Source organism: Rhipicephalus sanguineus, chromosome 5, assembly GCF_013339695.2.
Source record: "Rhipicephalus sanguineus isolate Rsan-2018 chromosome 5, BIME_Rsan_1.4, whole genome shotgun sequence".
Lineage (NCBI taxonomy): Eukaryota > Metazoa > Arthropoda > Arachnida > Ixodida > Ixodidae > Rhipicephalus > Rhipicephalus sanguineus.
The window spans coordinates 119860407-119887163 of NC_051180.1; the positions used below are offsets into that span (position 1 = coordinate 119860407).

General features: G+C 45.0%; 1 protein-coding gene across 1 annotated transcript in view; it reads left to right on the forward strand.

Annotated features, from left to right (window-relative positions):
* Positions 1-26526, forward strand: part of LOC119394208 (uncharacterized) — a 59487-nt gene extending 32961 nt beyond the window's left edge. Inside the window, exons 2-7 of the mRNA XM_037661483.1 lie at positions 9241-9276; positions 15768-15908; positions 20828-20962; positions 21570-21681; positions 23470-23690; positions 26161-26526. Of these exons, the coding sequence (XP_037517411.1) occupies positions 9241-9276; positions 15768-15908; positions 20828-20962; positions 21570-21681; positions 23470-23659 (614 nt within the window). The 3' untranslated portion in view covers positions 23660-23690; positions 26161-26526. The remainder of the gene's footprint in view (positions 1-9240; positions 9277-15767; positions 15909-20827; positions 20963-21569; positions 21682-23469; positions 23691-26160) is intronic.
* The last annotated feature ends 231 nt before the right edge of the window (positions 26527-26757 follow it).

The following is a 26757-nucleotide window of genomic DNA, read 5'->3' on the forward strand; positions in this document are numbered from 1 at the left end:
CCTGCCTGTCGACCGCGTTCCACGCTCGCCCTCTGAGAATTAATGGCCACGCTAGAGGGAAGACAGGACGCGCGTAGCGTTCCTCTTCGCGTTCCACGACGCGTTGAATGGATGGCTGCAGGTTACAGCGAGGGACTTCGCCGCAGCTTAACAAACTGGCGAGTCAGCTCCTAATAGCGATAGATACGGCAATTTAATGTGTACAGAAGCAAGTGGCGTCTTTTCATGGTGTCCGACAGTAAAAAATTGTACGGTACATAATGTTTTAGTAGGCAAAAGTGCTCGCTCCTGATGGCAGCGCCACTGAAAACTCGGCGGCGCTAAGAAATGGCTAGTTTTTAAGAGTGGCGCACTAGTTTTTCAGAAGGTCGTACGAACGCCATCTTGTTTGTCCACGTCTCGGTTGCTTACTTGATCGGTGCACGGTGCGCGGTCGACCGCGCTTGAGTCAGTTCGTACGGTTGTTTTGGATGCTTCGGGATGCCGACCTGTTGTGCCAGTGGCAGCAATAACCGGTACAACAGCAGAAAGAAGGTGTTTTCACTACAGCAGGTAAAATTCGTAGTTTCCCAGAGGACACCCTAGAGGCGCTGATGCAGCTGCTAGGAGAGGAGGCAGAGGCGAAGGGACACAGTTGGCGCTACTTTAGTTATTTTTCAGGGACTTTAGCGGACGCCAGCCAACAGCGACGCCACTCAACGCAAGAACGGGCGCATAAGAGGGACCTATAAAAAAACGAAAAAAAAAAGAAAAGCAAGGAAGGCCACCCAGCTGCGCTTTTCCTTCAGGCTTGGCACCGCTAGTGCGAAGCTGCCTAATTTTTTTTTGAGTTTTGAGATGGTAGCATAAATGATATAACGAAAAATTTAACCGATTTGTCCATAGTTACTTGCGCTGATAATGCCCAAAAGTATGAAACTCATATGAAGTCGTCTTCTGCAGTCGCGCCTGAACAGTTACGGAAGTTTGTGAGGATAACGTACGCTAGCAGTGGGAATGCATATTTGGCTTCAGGGACACTGCGTGAACTCAACTGAGGCGTGTCCGTGTTTGAATAATTTTTCTTTTGATAGGACAGCTTACCGTTCCCACACAGTAACGTACTCGGTACCCGAAATTGTATATTTGATTTTAAATGCGAATGCATTTCTTAGTCGGGCTATGTCAGGCGTCGGTTGCTGTCCGCGCGCCTCTCCGCTCTCACTCCCTCTCCCTTAGCAACAGCTGCGGGCGCGCGCGCTTATCCTCGCCCCTAGCAACCGGAGCAGGTGGTGCGGGTGGAGTAGCGGAGAGTGAGTGGAGAGGAGGAGCGCGCTCTGGCATGTCAGGGCGCTCACATCGCGGGAGCTCGGCGGAGCTCCCGCGTGTGTGGAGAGAGTGTAGGAGAGGGTAGCTAGGTGCAGTGCTTCGCCGCTCCTTCTCTCGCCGTTCGCTCTCTCTCCTCCCTGCGCCACCGCCTCAATGCAGTGCGTTTGAAACGCGTTTGTAGCGTTTGTGCTGCCTTGGCACAGCCTGAAAACAGCGCGTTCTAGACGCGTTTGTGCTGCATTGAAGGCGGTGGCAACATGCCTGAGGTGATTACGAACGCACGTAGGAAGCGTTCGTTGAAAGAGGCGCCCAAAAGGGAGACACTTGAGCGCGTCGATGTGTCCCGCTTTACGCCATTAAAATTACTACGCCGTGTACTCTCGCCTCAAGAAATGCATTCGCATTTCCACACGATTCCCTTTGGGGAGGTGGGGGTACTTTTTAATGGGACGAGCACGCGGTGACGCAAGTGTTTCTCTACCGAGCACTTTCGGTCGCCCACTTCCCGTTTTCCGAATATTCAGAACATTTGTTTTAAAAATAAAATAGGTGCGACATCGATGGTTCTCATTCGAGCTAACAGCTATATTGGATAAATATAGTATTCAAGGATAACTTTACTTAAGGACCACTTGAGTGTCGGGATAATGAAGGAAATTATTTATTGAGCTCACTGAAAAGTCGTGAGCATCTGTGATTGTTGCGGTACATGATGGAGCAGGTCTCAACCAGGCGCTTCTTTCTACACGGTCTCCGAGATCCGCTTCCGCAGCGAGCGAGACGCAAAGTTACCTAAGGAGTACAGCAGAGCAGACGAACGCCGATGTGCGAGTGCTGCTACCAGGCACTTAAGTTAAGGCCTAGAGACGCCTCGAAATTTTAGGGGCGAAGCTCCTTAAGGCGGCACCCGTTCGTCCCTCGTAGTCGTCGTGGTCGTAGTAGTGAGTAACAAGTCTTACGCTTTGACCTCCAAGGTGGTGCTGGTGGGAGATTTCTCCTGTGCGTTGTTGAACAATAAAAAATTCGCAGCGTGCGCGTTAACTAAAAGCCGAATTCTTCTGTCTCTCATTCCCCATTAGCAGCCATTGGCATGTTCCAGTAGGAAACGTTAGTAGAAGTAGAAGTGTAAGTGTTAGCTAAAAGCCGACTTCTTCTGTCTCTCATTGCCATTAGCAGCCATTTACCTCCAAGGTAGTGCCTGGTGAGATTTCTCCTGTGCGTGATTAAACAATAAAAATTTTGTTCAAAACGCCGTTGATTGATGAAATAAACCAACGAAAGACGCCAGATGTTTTGTAAAAGCAGAACGAAAGAACGCCAGATGTTTTTCCTAAAGTGTAGTAGTAGTAGTTATATGTAGCCACCTCGCCCGATCGTCAACGGGCGAGGTGGACCGGCAACGGCGCGAGGACCCTGCCGTACGAGAGTTAAATCACACTAAAAGACATACTTTGCGGGCGATACACTCTAGTGAGCTTTCAACTTTTCGTCTTAATGTACATGATAAAGAAATTATTTCTACGAAAAACGCAAGGCACACCTTGAGCAATATGTTTGGTTTTGGGACGCTAAATGGAACCATGAGGCGATGCGATGCCGGAGCAATACCCGGAAACACTGCCGCTCCAGCGTCCCAAAGAATTACGTCATGATGACGTCACCGACACCATCTTGAATAATTTGCTAGTTCGGCGGCCTTTTGAAAGGGGCCGTAACTGAAGGTGAAATTGGCGCTAGTGTTCATGGAGATTCAAAATTAAAGCAGCCAATGGCAGCCTGCCGCCGTGCCGGCAAAGCCGTGCACCCCGCGCCGGCCGCGGAGGCCGCGCGCGCGCCGCGACGCTAGTTTTGAATTCCTCGAATGTTCCGTTGTAGCACGAAGCGAGTGCTGAGAGCGGGCACCAGGCTGGCCGTGCAGGGAGGCTATGCTTGGCGGACACCTGCAAGTCTCCCGTTGTGGTTAGCGCGTCATTATTCGCTCTTGAAACTTATCGGAGTGGTCGTTATGTCAGCCGTGCTCCGTCGCCGCCATACAGGAGCCCGCCCTAGTCGCCGGCCTTGATATGAAGTTTCGTGATGTTCCGTTACATGAAGCGAGCTTTGGCCGGCGTGTGGAGTTTTCGTGGTGTTTGCGTGTTGTGCGCTCTTGCCGCCGTGGTGGTTAACGGCACGCACCATTCGTACATCATGGAACGGTGCACGGATACTTCAAGACCGGCCGAGTTCCGCAAGATTCTTCGAGGTTCCGAAAAACTAAAGGTGAGCATGCGGCTTGCGTTCGCAGCCACACATTTACGAATTGCAGTTGGACAACACAGTTATTGTTTTTTTTAATTACGGCTGAATCGTGAAAAGCACGATGTTGCAGTTAATATCGCTGTTCCTAGAAGGAATGAAATTAAAGAACTTGAGACTCGTAGTTTAACTTTTGCGTCTATGACAGAACTGCGTGATGGAAGTGCGTTTTGCTTTTTTTGCCTGTTTATCACTCGCCATCGTTTAAATACGCGTTCCTGAGACTCAATAGGCAGTTTTAGAATAGCGTACGAAAAGCTTTGCGTTGGCTTTTCGCGCAACTGTCATGCGTCGTACGCTAACCGCTTGCGGGCTCCCGTAGTGACGGAAATAGCGAGCCGCAAACGCTAAAATAGCGTACGCTATTCTAAAACTGCCTAATGTATCGCAGCTTGCACTGAGCCGAGACGACGAAACTACGTTTGCCTCATGCGACTGCGTAATTTGTATCGTTGGAATTAATAGTTTTCAATTGCTTTATTTCAGGACGGAAACGTTTTCGGAGTATTCGAGAAGGCAAGAACTGATGCGTTTGCCCAAGGAGGGGTTAACAGCTGTAGAATCAGCGCTCTGCGAAGTCTCGATCCGCAACTCAAGTGGACCAGCTTTCTACCCTGCCCCCAGTGCTTCTTCTCGGTGCGTGAATATGCTATGTACTTGCGGCTGAAGAAGTAGTTTGTGTGTTTATATATTGTCTCTGTTATTGCCTATGGAAAAACCGCTCTAAGGATTCATGTGTAGGCATGAGACATGTCCTATATGCAGAATTTTACTGTTTGTGTTTATCACAATGAAGTGCTCAGTGTACCCAACATGACGTCCTCCCTTCAGTGGCGTTATATTCAGCTAGGCATTGTATCCGCGGTGAAAGAAAAGCTGCGTATAGGCTTATTTCACCTGGTCGTTCAGTAATACGCTTTTCTTCGAATGTCATGGGCTGCTGCATAAACTGACCATGGCCTGCATCCCGTTGCCACCAACTAACTTTCAAGTAGTGTTCAAGTACCATATATTGTGCCTTGCTCTTTTTAGCGCAATGTACTACTTACTGTGCTAAATCTTATCTTTTTCATTTTGTTTATCTGGTGAAGGTGTCCAGCATTTCATGTATATTTGTGCAAAATCTAAGCAAATATGTAAGTGGTTGTTTTGTGTTTCGTATCATTTCAACGGTTAATAAGTAAATCATTGCAATATTATTTCATATTTACATATTTTGCGCTTCGTTATGTTTTTGTCATGCAACATTTCTTTAAACTACATGATTACCTCTCATCAGAGGCTCCTCTGCACTTTGTTCGGTGTTGCACCAAATGAAAATCGTGTTTCTTATATGTATGTACGTCAAAGGGCCTACACTTTCCAATGTGTTCGATTTTTTAATTTCTAAATTTTACAATAAACTTTTGTGTTTAGTCATGCACACACTGTGAATTCTTCCCTTCTGTTCTTCTCCTGAACTTGTATCGTGCCCCATTACATGCAAATCTTGAGTTTCGGAAACAGAACAATAAAAAGAGGTAACAGAAATGTTGTAGGTGGATTCGTCCTTTATGCTCTAGCACATGCTTGCTGCGGGCAAACGCGAATGCGCGGCCAAGCACAGCACGCGCGCGAGCGCACGCGAAAAAAAAAAAAAAATCCCAGCGCGGCGCATAGGAGAGGAGAAAAAGCAAGCGTACAAAATAAAAAAACGGTGCGCGGCATGGGAGAGGAGGAAAAGCAAGCGCACAAAAAAAAAATAAAAAGAAAACGGCGCGCGGAGAGGGAGAAAGAGGGGGTGGAGGCGAGCGGCTGTTGTTACTGTTGCCCTGACGACGTAAGCAACGTAATCGCTACGTCATCGCCCTTTGAGCTTGGCGGCCTTCTGCAAGGGGCGTAACTCAATAGCGCTCTCGGCGCTGTCGGCGCTTGCGTCGGCGGAGCGTTTGAATTTCGCGTCCTATGGGAGGTATACGAAGAAACCGACCCTTGGCCGGAGCACTTGCGCGATCGCGTTCCGTTGGCTTTCGTTGGGCATGCTACCGACCTCGCGTCGTGGAACGCGCGTCCTGTCTTCCCTCTAGCCTTGCCTTTAATTCGCACAGGGCGAGCGGGGAATGCGGTCGCTCTTGGCGCTCTTTCGCTCGGGAGCGGACTTCTTCCTTGCATTTCACCGATCACAAGTGATAATGAAGGGACCACGTAAACCAACAGTACAATAAAAGTTTGATGTTTAATATATACACGATGTTTCACACTCTTTATATTATGTACTGGGCGCATTTCACGGAAGAGTTTCACGGTTTACAGATGATTCCCTCCGTAGCTTCGCCCCACTCATCATCATTCACCCCGTGGATATGCTGTGATTTTTTTTAAACACCTTACACAGATTTTTTTTTTGTAGCGCGGAAGGGGAATATTGATATTTGTACGCTGCCCTTTGAAAGGCACTCTTTCCTCGCACATAGAGCTGAAATTCGTGACAAGCATTGCTCCCTAATGGGATATTGTCTTAATCGCCAAAGCTTTACATATCTATGTTTCAAGGTCGTATGTTTCAAGATGATAACAACAAATTATGTTTATTCCTGCTTATTCAGTCCATTCGCAATTAGCCATTTATAGCTTATTATAGTTATCAACAAGTACAACATCGCTGATCTTCCATCTTCATATACCGGGAAGGACTCCGAAATTTTGTGTTGATCGCTCATCGTATGAAACGTTTAGATATATTCAGTATGCACAGGCAGGCTGCTGGCCATTTCTTCTTTAAGGAATGCGCTTTTGTAGTTTTTTTTGCTGATAATAAAATAATTACTGGCTTTTCCGTCCCAAATTCATGATATGATTATGAGGGACGCCGTAGATGAGGGCTCCAGAAATGTCGGCCACCTGGGGTTCATTAACGTGCACCAAAATCTATACACGGGCCTCAAGAATTTTCGGCTCCACTGAAAATGCGGCCGGACTTCGATCCCGCAATCTTCGGGTTGCGCTTGCTCTAAAGAAATACCTGGAGGTGAAGGAATAGTTCGTCTTGAAGAACCAAAGCCGAAGTTCGTGTTGCCTAAATTGTTTGCCTGATATCTGCGTTTGACTTCTTTTAACTATAACGTAACGGTAGATATGCATCAAACAGCCGCTTGCGTTGCGCAGAGCTTGCTATTCATATTTTACGATGCCATATCCGCGTTAACGACAGAAACCAGCTGTTATAAATTGTAATCATACTATAAGTACAGGGACGTTGCGCTCAAGGCAAGGCTGAACATGTATAACAGTGAGAACGGGCCTTCATGTGTAAATGCGCTTAGTATGACAGTTACTCAAATGACTAAAAGACGACGAAGAAAGAGCAACAAGAGGAATTACGTGGCGCTAACCACCAACTGTTTAATACCTTTAAGAAGCACGCTTATATGAAAGGTGAAGAGTGGAAGAAGGGGGGGGGGAGGTGTTGTAAAACAGGCCAACATTACTGCAAGTGATGGCCAGTGTGCGGGACGGGCAGCGTTCACTTGCACCCTTATACGCCTTATCTTATGTGAGCAATATGAACGGAGTGCTTACAAACTTCTGTTTTTCCTTGTCATACTATGTGCATTTAAACGTGAATGGGCACCAGCTAGCCCCATTTATTGCTATGCTAAGAAAAACTGTAGGCTTGGACGTTGCGGCGAGGAGCCTACCTTAAACAAATTTTGATTCGTTCCCAAACAAGGCATTTAGCGGTGACCATAAACCTCATGACTTAAGAAAAAACATGCTTTCAACCATTCGCAAAAAGGACGTCGCTGCGAGAGCTGCGACGGAAGAAACCAGCCCGAATATGAAAATTATGGTAACCTTCAACCTGCGCCTGAAAGACGCAGCCTGTTCACGTTCGCGGTCGGCTGCGCTTTCTGAGTTCCCAGTGAAAGTCCCGAAGTCGGCTCTCGTGAAGCTCACTCGCAAACATCAGACGTCTTCCGGAATTCCTCTCACCTAATTATTCCGCTTCAACTCTACGCTCTCTCCTGGGTAGTGTCTCCGCTTTGAGCTCTGTATAATGTGATCGCCGTCCTGTACAAGTACCGGGCGCTTGCGGAGACTCGGCGAAAGTTTCGGCAGACGGCTACAGTAATGCGCAGCTCAAATGCCGCCCTTCCCGTGTTCGCGAAGTCAAGTTAAAGCATCTGTTTATACGTCAGTTCCAGTACAGCGGTGTATATATGCTGCACATTCCGGAAGGTTTCTACAGTTTAGAACAAACTGAATTCTTAAACGATTGTTACGAACTCAATGTTTTAAATGGAATGTACATTTATTGCGCATTATTTGACAGCTTCCTTGTTACTGCTGTTTATGCGGCGTTGTTTCGCGCATGCAAAGCGTTTTAACGTCTTGAGCGACAAAAATTATCGATTTAGATACGGAATAGGATTGCTGAATGACCGAAATACGCTATAAAAGACTCCAGGCTTTAGTGCGTTTACATTTTGCAATTGTAGTGCGATCCAGTGGTGCAGCGCTCCATTTAGGCCAAATCAGCCGTCCAATTGGCGAGGTATTTTAGAACGCATTTCGCTCGAAATTTATGTATACCGTCGAGAGGCCGATTTTGATAATAATATCTTCATTAACCGGTTTTTATGTGCTAGGTAGCGTGAACCTGTCACAATGGAGTGCGGTGTTGCGTTCATCTGTCTTCGCCGCTTTTGCGACTATGTTCCCGACATGATTCTAACGAATATGGCAGCACCCTAAAAAACGACGCGCGAGCTGCATGACAGCCACCGCTGCCATGACACGGCTGCACGGCTGCTCTGGTGCCTGGGGTATCAACATTATGCTTATCACAAGAAATGCAATAATGAAATTTTATGTGAAGATGGTATACGCATAGTGTGCGCATGTGTAGATTTGTCAGTCAGTCAAACACACGATATTATGGCTGCATAGTATACACTGCAATTACTATAGCATGCGTAAAAGACAGAAGTTAAGGGGAAGACGGAAGCTTCAAGCGGCCTTGAAGAACACAAGACCACTTGCCGAAATGTTGGCTCTTGCGACATCTTGTGTTCAAGGATTTTATATTGCTAATATATCATAATTGTTGATGTTCAACGTCCCAAAACCAACATATGACTATGATAGACGCCGTAGTGGAGGGCTATTGAAATTTCGACCACCTGGAGTTCTTTAACGTGCACCTCAATCTAAGTACACGGGCGTCAAGAATTTTCGCCTTCAGCGAAAATGCGGCCGCCGCGACCGGGATTCGATTCCGCGACCTGTGCGTCAGCAGTCGACCACCATAACTACTAGACCACTGTGGCGGGTTTTTTATTGCTAAAGCATGGGTGTATTTCTCACTACGTTTCGGATAACACGACTTCGGGAATTATTTAACAAGCACGAAAAGAGAGCACTAGAACAAAGGGCAGTTGTATTCTCGCGGATACAAGCATTCACGTGTCATGTAATCTAAACGCGCGCTTCTCTTGTGGAAATAACCCTTGAAGTAAATATTTTCGATTACCATCTGGTGATGCACATATAGGCTTCACATTTTCGCGCTAACTTTCATACTTTTCACCGCTCACTGCCCCCTTTAGGTGACGATCGAGATATGCTAACGGGTCATTTTTTTTTTTTCGTTTTCAGAGAGCGAGGGGATCGAGAACCGACATCGCACCGCAAGTGAGTACTATTTGCCGTTTGGCCAATTAGGGCTTGACGCCTTGAATAGCGTGCACAATTATGGACATGTCACAGGCTTATTAAGAAGCTCGCAAAACTAATTCTAACACAAGTACGCCTCCTCAGCCTTCACAAATATCCACCGTCGGTACTTTCAAGGTAAGGTTGCGTATGGAAATTCAGTGAATACAACCGCGACGACGGAAGTTGCTCGCAGGGTGCTCGCATGATGACGACGATGTGTGGTTGTTAGTGGCGGGCAGTTACTCACCTAGTCAACGGCAAGAACGGAAGAGGCTCTCTAACTAGCAGTCGTAACTTCGCCTCGTGCACCTATCAGTGTTAGTACCATGAGCGATTGCAGTCATGTAAGGATCTCGGACAGTTGACAACGTAAATTCGGCAATGGATGATGCGGCAATGGACATTGCAGCACTGGACATTGCGGCCATGCAGATGTTCATCATTGCAATCACCTCCAGACGTCACATGCGTAGAAGAGAAACCGAAAGCGGAGCAGGGACATGCTCCACTTTCGCGAAGCATGTCTCGCAAATAAAAACTCTACGTTTCAGAATTGGCGTGCAGATTTCAGTCATTCTACAGATCGTTATGAATGTTTCTCGAACCCTGACTCCATATCTCCTGCAAAAATTACCTGTATATAAGATATAAGGGTTCCTTTCAAATGTAACGTTAGCTGACATCTTCTTCGAGTCCACTCATCCCTGCCCCCTTCCATCCGCTTCAAACTTGTTCACGGTCCCGGGCCTTGCGGGACAGCATTTAGCGACTGCGGTCCGCTGGCTGAGGTGAGTTTGAAAAACCTGGTCTACGCTGCAGTCGTGCTTTATGTACGTGGTTGTGGCAAGACCATTAGAGAAGCATCACTTAATGTCCATTTTCTCCACGAAAGCAATGCTCCTATGCAGGGTGTCGGAACGAAATGTTTTAGGGGCGTAGCTCCTCTCAGTCTAACCTTGTCACGCGTACGTTGTCCGGCGTATCTCCCGGCAGCCGGCAGTAAACGGCAGTATCTGTCCTGTGGTGGTGGTGGTGGTGGTGTGCGGCGTGACCACCCTTACGGCGCATGCGGATACCCTCTCCACACACATCCTCTCCACTCCCCTCACCATTCCCCATGTCCTCTACCCCTCTCCCCTTTCCCTCTCCACTCACCCTCTCCCCTTCCCCTCTCCCATACACCTCCCCACTTCCCCTCTCCCCTCCCCCTTTCCACTCTTCCTCTGAAACGCGGTCTAGACATGCCGAAATTCTCTCCTGCGCAACGGCGCGATGAGCTCGAGAGCATGCGCGTCCCCTCCCCTTCTCTCTCCTCTCCTACGCTGCCCCCCTCTCGCCCACCTGTCGACCGCGTTCCCCGCTCGCCCTGTGAGAATAGACCTGTACCAGCCTACGTCACTCACTCCCCGTGACGTCAGGTCACGTGACCTCTCGGCGCACGGGCAACCGCGGGTAGTTGGCAAAACATTCCTGCTGCCGGCTCAGCGTGGTACAGTCGCACGGTGTTTGGCGCACGTTTTTTTTTTCTTTGGAACCTTTTTCTAAATCTTTCGGTTCCAAGATTATTTGTGGTATGTGTCAAAGAACATATAAATGTGTCGTGGACTGCGTGACGAAAAATTTTCCACGCTGCTGGCTGTTTAACTTGGAGAAGTGAACCCACGTGGTGGTCTGTGCGAGGAACAGCGGCATCGTCTTCGAAAATGTGCCGCGTTTACTGTGGCGTGTAGTGTGCGTTGAAAGGCAGCGACGATATCAGTTCTTATTTGCGGACGTTGAAACTGACAATATTGTGTGTGGCGTGTGTTGTGTGAATAACGATGCATCTTGTTTGCGAACATCGGCACGCGTTGTTTCTAACAGGGCAATTTGCAGTGACCGGTTGTCGACGGAACATCAGGATTGGACATTTTATTTGACGCGATGATCTGCGAGTGCGTACATCTCAGTGTTTGTGCTGCGTGCACAAAAAACAAACAAACAAAAGAAAGTGCATGATGTCCGGACTGAAAGGTGAGACTACGCATGAGCTACCAGCGTGTTTTAGCATTGCGGAACATGCACGTATGGTTTACCACGGCGAATATCCAGAACCATACGCGTATCGCCTTTTATTGGAGATATACGTCATAATGGAAGCGGTGGAGATTCTTGTTTGTCATATTCTAGTTAGCTTACCTTTACGGCTCGATATTTATGAAGTGACATTCCGAGTTTGTGTACCAAGTCTAAAGGAGAGGAGCAAGTATGGAAACACGTTGAACGCATCAGATACAGCGACGTAACCGCGCAAGAGAATATTTATAATTAAATTATTGTGTTCAACATCTCTAAACTGCTCAGTGGATTATGAGGAACGCGGTAGGGGAAAACTTCACTTTAATTTTCACGGGGATTTGTTAACCGAACGCAGGCTAATGCGTGTTTCCTTCGTTTTTTTTTTCTTTGATTCATCTTTGATCAGAATTTTGCGCCGTGAGTGAGAATCTAATCCGTGACCTCGCGCACAGAGCCGCCAATGCTGTACATCGTTTAAAACTGCAGTGCAGATTTCGCTACGGAAATTCATGCCATGCTAATCCATGCCATGCTAAAATTTCTCCAAACTCCAGTCGCCGTTAAAATGTACAACGTTCGCTTCCGAGGAGCATAAGATTTTTTTATGGCTGTCATCCACGACGAGCAAATCATATGTTGAACTAACAGAATCGTTCATTACAGGCAGTAACTCTTCCTTCTAACATCTGTGAGTTCAGAAATCAGCAATTTGCAAAAACTTCTATCGAAGTAAAGCAGACACACGCAGCGCTGCTATGCAGAGAGATCCCGGCGGTGGAACTTTCTTGCCAACCAGCACCTGCTCCGAAGGCGGGACTTGGGGGCGGGACACTGCCAGTGACGTCACACTGTTTGCAAACAGGGAGAGGTCTATTAACGGCCAGGCTAGATGGAAGATACAACGCGCGTAGCGTCCATCTTCGCGTTCCACGACGCGAGGTCGGTAGCATGCCGCCCAACGAACGCCAACGGAACGCGATCGTTGAAGTGCTCCGGCTTCGCATCGCCTCATGGCTACGCCCCCCCCCCCCTATCTTGCCTCGCGGCGCTGCGGCGCCGACGCAGGCAGCGTCGCGAGGCAGCGTCGCGGCAGCGTCTTGATTGAAAAAACCGACCGCTCGCGCTGCACAACCGTTCACTGACCACCCCGTATATATAGGCACTGGATTTTGACCTCCAAGGTAGTGCGTGTGTGTGATTTCTCCTGTGCGTGATTAAACAATGAAAATTCAAAGCGTACATGTAAAATTAAAGTTAGCTGCAAGTCGTCATAACTCTCATCGAACCTTTAGTATCAACGCGCCCGATCTCACGTCGGTGAGGATGTACTGGGCAGAATTCATGGAAGATTCACGGTTTACCGATGAACCTCCGCAGCTTCGCCCACTCATCATAATTCACTCCGTGGATATGCTGTGATTTTTTTCGTTTCGGTTTTAGTTTCGTTCCACCGCAAAAGGTTCCGTTCCGTTTCTGTTCCAGAACGAAAAAAAAGTGTTCCGTAACGCTTCGTAATGGTTTTTTAATGCAAAAATTTGAAGTTCAGGTAATCATAAAAAAACATTGAATTTGTGATGTAGATACTTACCCTCCTCTTGGGAAATTGGGACAAGGGTAAAACACGTTCTTAAGAGGAGCGGAAGTAACTATACCACGATTTCCTTCCAACAAGCACAAACCAGTAGTAATTTCAACGTCATAGTATTTGTTTTCGCAAAAGACAAATACGACTTTTTTTATCATTGAGTGTAATCTCTGATGTCCGAGACCACTGTTCTGATAAAAGGATCACCAGACCTGCGCGGAACACGCAGCACAGTCAAAGCGAAAACTGGAAGAGCGGACTTTGTAGAGCCCGTTGTAGAGTCTCTTGGGGCGACTAATACAAGTACATATGCAAGGTATCCACTACGCCATAAATCAGCGTAATTTTTCTGAAGTTGCGAAGTTCCCACTACGAAATTTTTCGTCATTTTTCCGAAAATCGTGGTACCCGCTACACATCTATAAGGCATGTGCACTTTGTGCTGTGGCTGATGATGATGAGTAACTAGGACTGAGCACTTTGCAGTGGGTGGGAAGCAGTGTTGAGGAATGGGAGCCTCCATTCCATTCCAGTTCAATTCCGGGGAATTAGAACTTGCCGCAATTCCATTCCTTTCAATTCCTCGGAATGAAAAAGCTTAGCTTATTGCCACTCCGGGAATGGCCGGGCAGTTCAATTCCATTCCTGTAATTTCTCAACGTAGGAAAGGCATCTTGATAGTGTTATCGAGTTAAGAATGAACGCCCCATAACGCTGATGTCATCAGATGCATTAAGAACTGCAAAAGTACGCAAAACACGTTACCAACGTCGAGGAATAGTAGCTTGGTGACATATCTCGTGCAGCACAACCCCCCTACTAATTCCGATAGGGGCAGTTCTCCCACTACCTATAGTATTTGCATGGTCAGCATAATTAAACGAATGGTGATGTTTTAATAATGTTTAAGCTTAAATGTGTTAGTGCTAAAATGATGACATAGCCTATTTTTGTGCTGGAAAATATAGTATTCAAAAGATTAAGCAGTTTTGCCACGCGTCTGGAGCGGTATTGAATATGGATAAAACTAACGTTTGGTTAATGGGAAACAAAAACCTTTAGATCTGCTGGAATTGGTTATAACAATGCACCGCTCGGCCACCTTGTGCCTTTGCATCGAATACGGAACACTGGGCCGCACTGCTCGTCAGCACTGACGCTTGTCAAGCGCGCCTCGCAAGCATGGATGCGGTGAGGAGAACTCTCTGTGTTCGCCTGTGCGCAGTTATGCAGTGTCTTCCTTGTCGCAAAGGTTATTTACGTGTGTCAGGTACTAAACTACTCAGGCGAAAAACATCAGGCAGTGCATAGAGTATTCGCTACTTTCGTGTGAGGGTGTCAATGCAAACCAACGCGCCGGGGTAGTTTCTTTCTCTCTTCAGAATCTGCTGGGATAATGCATTTGTTTGTACGCTAACTTATGCCTCAGTTTGTAGTAGGCACGTTGCTTATAAATGTACCGTGCTTGTAACCAGCCAAGCCATTTTAAAAATACTAATTCATTCTTAAATTCGAGGCTCTCACTTACTAATGCTTGAAGTTTGAAAAACAGCAGGTAGGCAAAAACGTGCTCTATTTTCGGAAAAGGTCCTAATTCCATTGGCGTTTCATTCCGTGCAAAAGGCGCTTAATTCCATTCCCATTCCATTCCGGAGTCGCAAAAATGTAGAATGATTTCGGTGTCATTCCACTTCTGGAGTGGCAACTGCGCAACACTGGTGGGAAGCATTAAACCACACTTTGTGCTATTACCATTGTGTGATGACTGGTTGTTATTTTACTCTTCTGCCACGCTATATTACGTATGCTAACAAGATTCCTTGCCCGACATGACGCCTGTATCGAGTATTTTTGCGAAGGAGTTACAAGCATCAGCGTGGCACTGTGGTGGAAGACCCGACTACCACGCAGAGGGCGCGGGTTAAAATTCCATCCGATCCTAGAAATTTGTTTCCCATTCAATTTTTTTCTTATTTCACGCGATAGCAGTCGTGGCCACCGGCGGCAGCGGACAACTATGGCGCCAAAATAAGCTGTTGTGATCTCATAACAGTTTTCGCTGTAACAAACTTCAGCGCCGACAATGCCCTCTCCACTTTGGTCTGCGTGACAGGCGCGCAAAAGTCCACTTGCGTTAATATAAACATCTCTGGTTGCCAGTGTTTTAATTTTTTTGCACACCTTCAACATATCTTTGCTTTGGAATTCCTGCCTGAGATACGCGCTAATACTGTACCCTGAGATATGCTCACATTGCACAAGCTAAGTTCCGGATTTCGAAGTTTTCTCGTGAGTCGAAAAACGATTGAAAAAATTTCGGTTTCACTCCGAGACGAAATAATATGTAATGTTTCGGTTAGGTTTTCATTCTGGTCAAAAATATCTTTTTTTTTTCGTTTTTCGTTTTCGGTTTTCGTTCCTTTCCGACACACTGCTCCTACGTGTGCAGAGTGACTGGCCATTCTTTTACAGGCTGTTTCACACTTAGGGGAAAAGCACGTTACAAAGCGCTCCGAGTTTTCCCCTAAATGTGAAACAGCCTGTACATTCTTATCTTCACCAGAAGCCTCAGCGGAATGGTGTTGTTCTGAATGATAGTTTTGAAATTTCATTGCAGAAATAATTGTCGGGCCTTATTACCACAGCTCCTAATTTTAGCTGGTATTGCTGACTTAACAACGAGTTTCAAAAACAAATGGGATGCGAGTTTAGACAGTCATTTACACTATAATTCCGCTCGTGCTTTTTTTTCGTTGTTTTCCAGTAACTTCCAGAACCCCGTCAAGCTAAGTGGTTGTTTTAAAACATTTGCCTGTTTGCGTAGGTGTAGGCTTTTACATCGGTGACCCTTGCAACCAGACATGCAGCAGTGTACTGTACCACGTCTTCTGCAACCTCACCTCTCGACGCTGCGAGTGCAGGCCGGAGTATCCAGTCAACGTCAACAACCGGCAGTGCGTGAAAGGTACAGTCGTCATGTGCGGCCTGTTCATGCTTTTGTGATTTTTAGGGGCGAAACTCCTTAAGGCGGCACCCGTTCGTCCCTCATAGTTGTCGTAGTCGTAGCGCGTAACCAGTCGTAACGCTAGTACCAGATCTTGACCTCCAAGGTGGTGCCGGTGGGAGATTTTAGGGGCGAAGCTCCTTAAGGCGGCACCCGTTCGTTTCTCGTAGTTGTCGTAGTCGTAGTGCGTAACCAGTCGTAACGCTAGTACCAGATCTTGACCTCCAAGGTGGTGCCGGTGGGAGATATTTCCTGTGCGTTGTTGAACAATAAAAAATTCGCAGCGTGCGCGTTAACTAAAAGCCGAATTCTTCTGTCTCTCATTCGCCATTAGCAGCCATTGGCATGTTCCAGTAGGAAAAGTGTTAGCTAAAAGCCGACTTCTTCTGTCTCTCATTCCCATTAGCAGCCATTGTTTACCTCCAAGGTAGTGCCCGGTGAGATTTATCCTGTGCGTGATTAAACAATAAAAATTTTGTTCAAAACGCCGTTGATTGATGAAATAAACCAACGAAAGACGCCAGATGTTTTCTAAAAGCAAAACGAAAGAACGCCAGATGTTTCTAAAGCAAAACGAAAAGACGCCAGCTGCTTAACGAAAGACGCCAGATGTTTTCTAAAGCAATGGTTTTCTAAACAATGAAAATTCACAGCGTACATGTAAAATTAAAGTGAGCTGCAAGTCGTCATAACTCATCGAACCTTTAGTATAAACGCGCCCGATCTCACGTCGGTGATGATGTACTGGGCAGAATTCACGGAAGATTCACGGTTTACCGATGAACCTCCGCAGCTTCGCCCACTCATCATCATTCACTCCGTGGAGATGCTGTGATTTTTTTTTAATTAGTAGTTAAACTTCAAAAAAAAACGCTGTTATTTGTGCTTGCGGCTTCCATTGACGCTACTATGTGCTGAATTAACTGAGAAAGCTCATTCATGAAGCAAAATATGCCACATGTCACCTCAAAATCCACGCCCGGAGGCCTTAGCTAAATAGTAGTTCAGATAACCGAACTATATAGTTCCAGCACAGATATTGTGGAAAGTGCACATCACTATCTTCTAAGCACAGCTGAATTATTGTCCAGTTTCTCTGCTCACAGCAATAAATCAACTAAGAGTGACAATGTGCTGCAGCGAAATTTCACGCGCCTTTGTTAAAACACACATTTCTGTACCCATTGAGCGAACTAAGCCTTGTCTGTCACGTCCCGTTCCTAAGTAGTGTTTTTTTTTTTTGGGGGGGGGGGGAGCGGAAATGTTTAGATCACTGCCTTGTTCAGATTGCTTCGTTGTGCATCCAAGCGAAAGTCTCTGCCTAAGTACCGTAGCCACCACAGTCCATAATAACGCGACCAAACCTACCACAGCCGTGTCTACCGGCAATTTGCACGCTCTATACCACCCTGAGAAACCATAGGCTTCGTTCTGCACGCATTAGGTGGCTGGCCCAATTACACCTTTGTCTAAATATAGAACGTAGCTCTTCCAGGTAGCCGTATGCGGTATACAATAATATCATAACCCTCTGAGGAGTAAGCGTGTACACACATTACCGTATGGTGCACTATGAGCAGGTAACAGTGTATGAATGTCTGGAAAGTAGCTAGGCCGAGCCAAGATGACTCGAACATTGTTAATATAATTCCCTTAGTCGGAAGGCCTAGTGCTTGCTGAAATCAAGAAAGCCATGAATCTGATGACCGTACGCAGGCGTAACATGAACGTAGACGATGATTGGCAAGAAATCCCCAACCGTGGCTTTGCATTAGTTAGATTACAAGGTATAGAGTAAACGAGCAGTCGGATTGGTCTTGCCGTATTGTGGCGGAGCGTCCGCAGAAAAGAACAGAGTTTGTTCAGTAAGCAACAATATTATGCCCATCTGCTGACGTAAAGTATAGTAGCAGTGATGAAGTCAGCAAATAGACTACTTCATTTTATGTTTCTACATGAACACTGCAACGCAATATTATTTGCTGAAATGTTATTTAAGGAAAACGTGACACGGCGTCCCTAACAGCGTTCTTACTGACTTCGAAGTTTAGAGTATCACGTCGTTTTCGTGCAGGAAGCATACGCAATCGCCGAAAAACTTTCAAACACTCATGTTGCTGTTCGCCATGCCACGATACAGCGTAAGCCGCACAGTAACACGGCTGAGGTCAACATTTGTAATATTAAGTGCATGGAGGAAAGAAAAGGTAATGCGCAAGTAAGTTTTTTGAAGTTTAAATCAAAGTTCATCTTTACAAGTTTATTAGCAGGTGTAACTTCTGTTAAATTAATTCGCAACTTGTCGGCCTGGTCTTAATTCTCCGACACTGCTGCGGGACTTCTGCACGTGGGAGGCTAGTGCTGCTCGCAGGCTGACGCTGAACTGCAAAGCGAGCATACTTAGGCGCTGTGGTGGTTTAAACTATAAAAAACTTCCAGCGTCTCTTAGAATACTTTCAACAAAACGCCACGCACTTAGAAGTGGATTCGGCTCGTCAAGAGCGACGAACTCGAAGATCAAGAAGGCCCACGACAAAGCCACCCGTCTCGGACTGGTGGTGCCGACGTGGACGCGACCCGCCTCGGCCTAAAAAACCGAGCTTCGGGACTGTTTTCAATAAAGTTAATCAATCAATCAATCAATCCATCAATCAATCAATCAATCAATCAATCAATCAATCAATCAATCAATCCAAGAACTCATGATGATGAAAAAAATTACAGACATAGATGCCACAACTGCATAAGATATTATTCAGTTTTGGTTCATTTCACATAGTGCCCTCCTTATAAATAGTTACAAAGAGAGAGATAAATAGAAGATCTCTTTCTTGCGAGTATATAGCTGGCCTCCTTATTTCAAGATGCCTTCCGCCAGGGTGCGTCTTGACTATATCCGCACAATTTTACCAATTCAACTGTTGTGGCTTCATCCACACTTAGATCAAAGGATAGTCTGTTGTACCAGTTAGCTAGTGTAGTTAGTTTAGAATTAGTGCAGCGCTTGACCTTGACAGTGTTTTCTTCATGTGTGGGTATGTATTAGCCTAATTTAGTTTACCGATTCTATATCTGTCAATCGACAATGTTTTGGGCCTCTTTTTGATGTCTCACTTACCTCGTGTAAAGTAAAGGGGAACTTATGAACTTCTCTGTAATTTTAATGTACGAATCCTTTCCGCCTGCTCAGTCGATAGGCTGCAACCCTGCAGAATATAAAAAAAAACAGGTCACTGAAAGAAGTAAATATAATGTTTATTACTCCTGTCTCTCGACACAGTGTCTTTTTCCTTCAGTTCCAGAAAAGTATTTTGTGAGATGCAACCTGCCGCGAACAACTTTAGCTAACTGTGGCTAATTCACAAGGCCCATTGTTCCTAGGTTTCTTTGCCAGCGGCGGGCCAACTTCGATATTCGCATTATCATCGCCAATATTGGTTGAGATGCTCTCTTGCGAACGATTCAAACGTAAGCGCCTTTTCTAATACCATCTCTCAGGTGTTAAAAGTGCCATTTCTCAAGTGCCATCTCTCAAGTTGTTAAAATTGACGTGCATCTGTCACATTTTCATTTAGTGAATAGTAATAGCATGGTTTTATATTCAACAAGTCTGGATATTTGCGCATATTCCCTGCTTTGTCTCTTTAAAAAATGTTATAATACGCTATTGTTATCAACTGAGTCTTGCAAACAGGCCTCGAAATGTTAATGTTCTTCTAAAGATGTTTTATATAGTGTTATCAAAAATTGTGTAACTGTGGCTGCTTGTTCGTTTCTAATTTTTAACATGTATGCATCACTGATCCTTGTGCACTTTATTGACTGGGACGGGTTACGGCACTTTGTCAGGCATCAAATTGCCTTTTTGGTAACCCTGCTCCTTATCTTACATGTGTGATCAATGTACAGTACACTGTACACCGTAACTGATTGATGAATGATTGAATAAAGAACCAGGACATCATTTTATAGGCCAAATCATCATTCCGAACAATGCATACATCGCTGCTTTCAAGTACAGTAACCTTGAGCTGACAACGAAAGACTGTCATCAACCATAAGTCAGTAGGCAGCTTAGAAAATGCCGTTGATTTATGGTAACTAACATTGAACGAATGCAAAGAGCGAGACAAACGACGTGACCTATAACACTTAATTTGCTACCGTGTGTAAATGGCTAGCATGAACTATAACCTAACTTTCATGGAGTCCTAACTACCAAGTAACCGAAGACAACTTCGCTAGTCTAAATAATATAACGTCGCCGCTTCTAACTACTTTTTCGCACTACACTGTAGCGCGTGCTAACATGTTCGTGGGCCTCCGTATTTCTGCAGACCTGGACCTGCTAATTACCTTCTAAGCACTTACAGCTTTATTATTCTTCTGTCTAGATGTCATGCAGAACATTTGTACTGTTGTAGGTCAAATTAGTAAAGCAGGCACTGGGAATGGTGGCAGCGCTGGGTGTAATCACTGGTGCATGACGAAGTATTTGTCGGCCAATAATTTATGCAGGCTTCTTTTTTATCCTTCTTCATGTATCTATTTTTATGTAATACTATTTCTAGCATAAATATTGTTGTAGAGATATAAATGAAATTATACTCACAGGCCATTTATAAGGCATGGAAAATCACACAAGACAATGGAAAGTCTCGCATCAAAAACACAATCTTATCCTCTTCTGGTGTCACAATGACAAATGGTAGCTTAAGCACGTTCTCTCACAGTAGTGCCACAGTAGGGTCACATAAGAACAGTGAATTGTCAACAAATTGCTGTAAACGCGTCCTTATGAAAAGTACTCGTTGCCTTAGCGTGGGAATTTTCTTTCGCGTGGCGACGATTAATCATATGGTGCTGTCCTTTCTACGCAGCCTCCTCTCTTGGTGGGCACTGTGATCATAACGAGGCCTGCGCCTACTGGGTGGTGCACTCATCATGCCAGGAGAACGAGTGCCGTTGCACCGATGGACACGAGCCGGATTCTCGAGCCACTAAGTGTACACCGTGTAAGTAGGGCATGTTTCATCGGGGACAAATTAGCCTTATTTCCTGTAATAGGAGAAGCCTCCTTACAAAATGATATGCCACACCAATGAATGAGATAGGGATGCGAAACATTTCGTTGTTTTAGAGTGCATGGACTCACAGACATGAGTCGAGAAAATTTTGCATTACTGCGATACCAAGTGGTATTGTGAATAAAATATGATGTATTGTGCTTCTCTGTGTGATGTCTTTCTGTGCGTTTTGTGATTAGTTATAAACAAAGTTCCTTGTTTTTTTTTTTGCTGCTGCTGCGCTCCCCGCTTTGCGTTTGCTTCACTGAGTTGACACTGGCTTCTGCATTCCAGTGTGATAAAGGCTTTGTTAAAATAATAATGACGTTTGTGCAGATAGTTTTATCGCATACTTGCAAAATGCAAAGCTGTGCGTTACCTTTTTAGCAATGATGCGAGACACCAATCTGAACAAATATTACACCTGTGAATTGTGTTTCCTTTGAACAGTTCCTATCATTTAGTAAATTGGCAGTTTGTGCATACATACCAGGATATCTCAAGGTGGAGGAAAATCTTATGCTATAATGTTCTGTTCTATTCTGCAACTCCATAGCCCGTGGTGTGGCCATCTTGGAGAGCACCGAACTGACAACAATCGTGAGCATTGTGGTGTCACTGATGCTCTTCACTGCCCTGTTCTGCCTCGTGCTTAGGATCTGTCGCAAGTGAGTTTCATTCTTTGACCTATTCTGTTAGCTCGCAAGCTCGCTCTTTATAAAGATTGCTGGGGTTTTACGGGCCAAAATAATGATATCATTATCAAGCACGCCATAGGTGAGGGCTCCATGTAATTTGGATGATTTGGGGTTATTTAACGCGCACTGACATCGTATAGCGCACGCCTCAAACATTTGGCTTCCATCAAAATGCGACCGTCGCTACAGGGATCGAACCCGCGTTTTTCGGTTCTGTAGTCGAGCACCATAACATCTGCGCTCGACACTGTGGAAAACTCCCTGCTCAACGTAGCTCATCTGTCTACGTACGCACCTTGAAGTTTTCTAGACAGCCGTGCCCTGCATTGCGCCTTCCAATAGGCTTTCAGTGCTCAATATGAAGCTTTAAATATTCGTGGTGAAACATTATTTATTTTATTTATTTATTTCAGTACCTTCAGGGCCCGAAGGCGTTACGGAAGGGAGTGGGTAAGAGTATACATAGTAATAAGAAAAATAAGAGTGAGCAAAAAAAAAATGCTGCTAAGAGTAAACATCGCATTCAACAGCAGCCTTAAAAGCAGTGACATCGGTCAATTGGGCAACAGAGGAGGGTAGGTGGTTCCATTCGTTCGAGGTAGTGGGAATAAAGGAATCGTGAAAGAATTTGGTATGTGAAAAATGAATGTGTACTTTGTGGGGATGGTCACATCTATATGACATGTAGTGTGGTTTGGAAAGAAGGTCTTGTTTTAGTTGTGGATTGTGGTAAATTTTATAAAAAAGAACAAGACGAGACACTTTCCTGCGGGAACAAAGAAGTGGAAGGCCCAAAACTGTTTTCATAGATGATACACTAGATGTGCGTGCATAGTCTGAAAGGATGAAACGTGCACTCCGATTTTGGACGGATTCTAAGGTTTCAACTAGTGTGTTAGTGCCGGGATCCCATACAGCGCTTGACTACTCGAGCTTAGGACGAACAAGGGTTTTATATAGTATGAGTTTAAGGGCTGAAGGTACCCTTGAAAAGTGTCAGTTTAAGGGCTGAAGGTACCCTTGAAGAGTGTTTTTTTTTCTATACGAAAGTGTTTTAGCATTGAAAATGCCTGATTAATAAGTTTCAATGGCTTGACCATGTATAGTGTTCCTGCGACCTGTTTCCTTTATATGCACGTAAGCCAGTGCATGTTAACGGCGATAAATAACATAATCAAAATCCATGAGCCCACTTTATTTTCAACAAATTTGTTGGGAATCCCGCGCCAAAAACGTTCGACTGGACAGGGGAGCCTACACAGGGCGACATATGCAGTGGATAGCACACGGCTGTACTCAATGTAAACGAAACACAGCCAGCATAAAACAAAGAAAATATAAAAAATAGTTATATATACAATGAACATCACAACATTGTTTCAATACCATACGCACAGCGTGAAATGTTACAGTTAGCTTTAGCACATTACATTATAGTGGAGTTGGGCGAAAAATAAGTGAAATTTACATAAAAATTATGTATGCCCTGCCTGCACCCCCTAAGTATCGCAGGCGAAAATCGGTAAATTAGATAAAATAACAAAATGTATTGAAATTTCGATTGAAGAAGAGAAAAAACGTAAAAAATAAAAAATTTGATCCCACCACCCAGCGAAACCACCTCCGAGGGAAATATTCTCTAGACTACATGCTACGGTTTCTCTTCGTGTTGACTTACAATTGCAGAGTACAATCCGAAACAGAATTAAATAATTTCATTTTGCCGCGCCTTCATGATACGCCAATTATTTGGCCCAGGGCTCGCTCCCGTGCGTCCGACCGCAACAGGACGGCCGAGAGAACGGCGCAACGCGACGCCGAGATGCGCGTCTCGGAGGAAGGATCGCAGGGGAAAACCGGCGAGCCTTCGGCTGCCAAAGAATGTCCCGGTTCCGGCGGATCGTCTGGCAGCTCTGTGGAATATACGGCTTCACGTGTTGCCAGCTAACCCAGGCTGGAAAAGCATTGAGACACACCTGGTATACAGTGAGATCTCATGTCTTTCCGACACAATATTCCTATCGATTTAATCCCGTTAAGCTTGTATTTTTTCGGGTACATGAAAGTGGGAGTTTCACCAAAGCTAATTCCCGGAGGCGGCCACCCCTTTCTCTGGCAGCAATGGACATCACAGTAGAATGCACGTTTCAGACAGGCATCTGAGCATAAACATATCATGGGCGTTATAATTAAGTTACCTGGAACGTATATATGAGCGCGTGAAAATTATGCAGAAACACATATATATTTCTTGGATAGATACAGATTGCGTATGTCATTATTATTATTATTATTATTAATAATAATAATAATAATAATAATAATAATAATAATAATAATAATAATAATAATAATAATAATAATAATAATAAGAATAATGACATACGCAATCTGTATCTATCCAAGAAATATATATGTGTTTCTGCATAATTTTCACGCGCTCATATATACGTTCCAGGTAACTTAATTATAACGCCCATGATATGTTTATGCTCAGATGCCTGTCTGAAACGTGCATTCTACTGTGATGTCCATTGCTGCCAGAGAAAGGGGTGGCCGCCTCCGGGAATTAGCTTTGGTGAAACTCCCACTTTCATGTTATTTCATTATTTCATGTTTCATTATTATTATTATTATTATTATTATTATTATTATTATTATTATTATTATTATTATTATTATTATTATTATTATTATTATTATTATTATTATTATTATTATTATTATTATTATTGTATCACTTGAATAAGATTTCATATACAATTATACCTGTGGCACACGGTGCACTGCTCATCGCGATTAAGATATTCGATTCGGATCAGGTCCAATCGTGATCAAAAGTGACCGTGTGACACCGGTGACCGTGTGCCTACAGCTTTTAGAAGAGAACGCCTACAGCTTTTAGAAGAGATGCCCGGTACAGCATTGTCTTCCCTCTTCTGGATTTAGAACCCCGACCACCAACTAGCTTGGTACAGCTTTCCACCAAATGACTGAGTACATCAATCTGCAATGTCTTCGAATGTGTATCAGTATCAATGCGAATATGATAAATTCCACAATCCTCATGTAACAAGAATTGATGAGCGGTACTCACTGGAGGCCGACGAGTTTCGGTAATGGCAGCGAATAATGATTTCCAAGATATGAACTGCAGCTTAGCTTCAGCAATACTACGTGAAAATGCAATCATTGAGTTCGACTGATGCTAACATCAAGGGTATAACTTAGAAGGCGGTTCTTATGAAGCTAACTGTCATGCAGCATGGCATGGAAAGATTATTGGTAGGCGTCACATTGCATTCGTGTGCTTCTTTTCTGAGCTCAAAATTTCCCATTTCAGGAAAGTGGGAAGTTTTGTACGTGAGAAATCTGAAACTATTAACGTTATTTAAACATTTCGCGGACATACGGTGGATATTGATGTAGACATTACAGGACTCAACAAAAGGCATGTACGTGACATTAACAAATTTCACTTCATGTTCATTGAAGTCTGGTCCTTCTTGCTGTTATGGGGGCGATGAACCACCCATAGGGCTTCGTGAAGACACACAACCTTCGGAAAGCTATGAAAAGTTGAGTCAAATGTTGCAGTCATTCGCGGCAAGGAAATTTTAGAAGCAGGCCAATGCTCCCGCCGAAGGAGAGGTCTTCGGTGGGCTCCTAGAAGCCCTTGCCGATGATTCTAATTAGCTTGGCTGAGCGACCAATCGACCGACGGACCGACCGACTGACTGACTGAGCGCGAAGTTGCCATTTTCTCATGCGCACTCTTTTGATGCTGAGGCCGGTGCTCACCTTCTTCCTCGCTGCCGGCGCCTACTGCCCATCGTCACACACCAGATAGCATACTACTGGCCAGTAGCGGACATAAATGAAGAACGGCGTTAGGATGAGATGCAATTTCTGCCACGGAGTGCCGCCACATGCCGGAGTCGTGCTCCATAGTCTGTTAACATTATAGAGTTAGTCGCACTAGCACGCGCAGTAATTACAACGGGAGGGAGCGATCATGTTTCATCACGCGCGCTCCAGGTCATGACAAGAGCTGACATAACTACTTTCCAGCGTGCCATTCCACCCTCAGCAGCTTCCAGCACGTACGAAAGGAGAGAGAAGGCGCTTAAAGCGTGCTGCAAACCCCTATAACTCCGTTTGTTCTTGATGGATTCGAGAAACATTTGCGGTAATCGATTTGTGAGGCAATAAAATCCGATACTGCGATCACTAGATGATTACTTGAAAAAGTGGTTGAGGACCCCGTTAAGTGTAAAATTAGCAGTTACTTTACTACGGCATCTCTTTATTGTTCTTGAACGATACGTATGCTTACTATCATTCCTGAAAAGGATGAGCAATAATTTTCTAACGACCAATACGAACTGCCAATAAAATATATATTACGCCGTGTATGTGTGAACGTAACAATACTATTCCAATTCACAGGGGGATCGTCGGCTAAAGTGACCACAAGTCCAGCTGACCCGGATAGTTGGCCAGCCTCCACATTCGGATGAAGCCCAGTGCCGCAAGACAACATTGGGAGCAGTATCTGCGGAACCTGCTGAAATGTCCGCATATCAGAGATGATGTGATTTGAAATAACACCGTGTTTGAGAATACTGCTTCCATTTCCTGCGCCAGAGCAGCTACTTGTGAACCTTACACGTGAAACAGAGCTGTTTTCCTAATCGCCACTGTAAAACTTCATATGGCTTGGTGAAAAGTGCCATTAGCCTCCTGAATGACTATCTCTTCACTTATTATTTCACAAAATAGGGAACATCCACTTCTTTTCTCCTTGCTTACCAAGGGCTCTAATAAAGTGATTGGAAAACGTTGTCGGTGCATTTGTGGATTGATTGCATCGAGGTCATCATTTTTTATGTGGACTAACACTGCCACGACACATGGACGCTCTTACGTGAATAAAGGAACAAGTACACACCGCTCATGACTTTCAATTATTCCTTCCAGTTAGAGTAAAATTTAGAGGAATATCGATGTTTGATCGAGTGAGAAATTATCGAAAAAAGAAGTTCA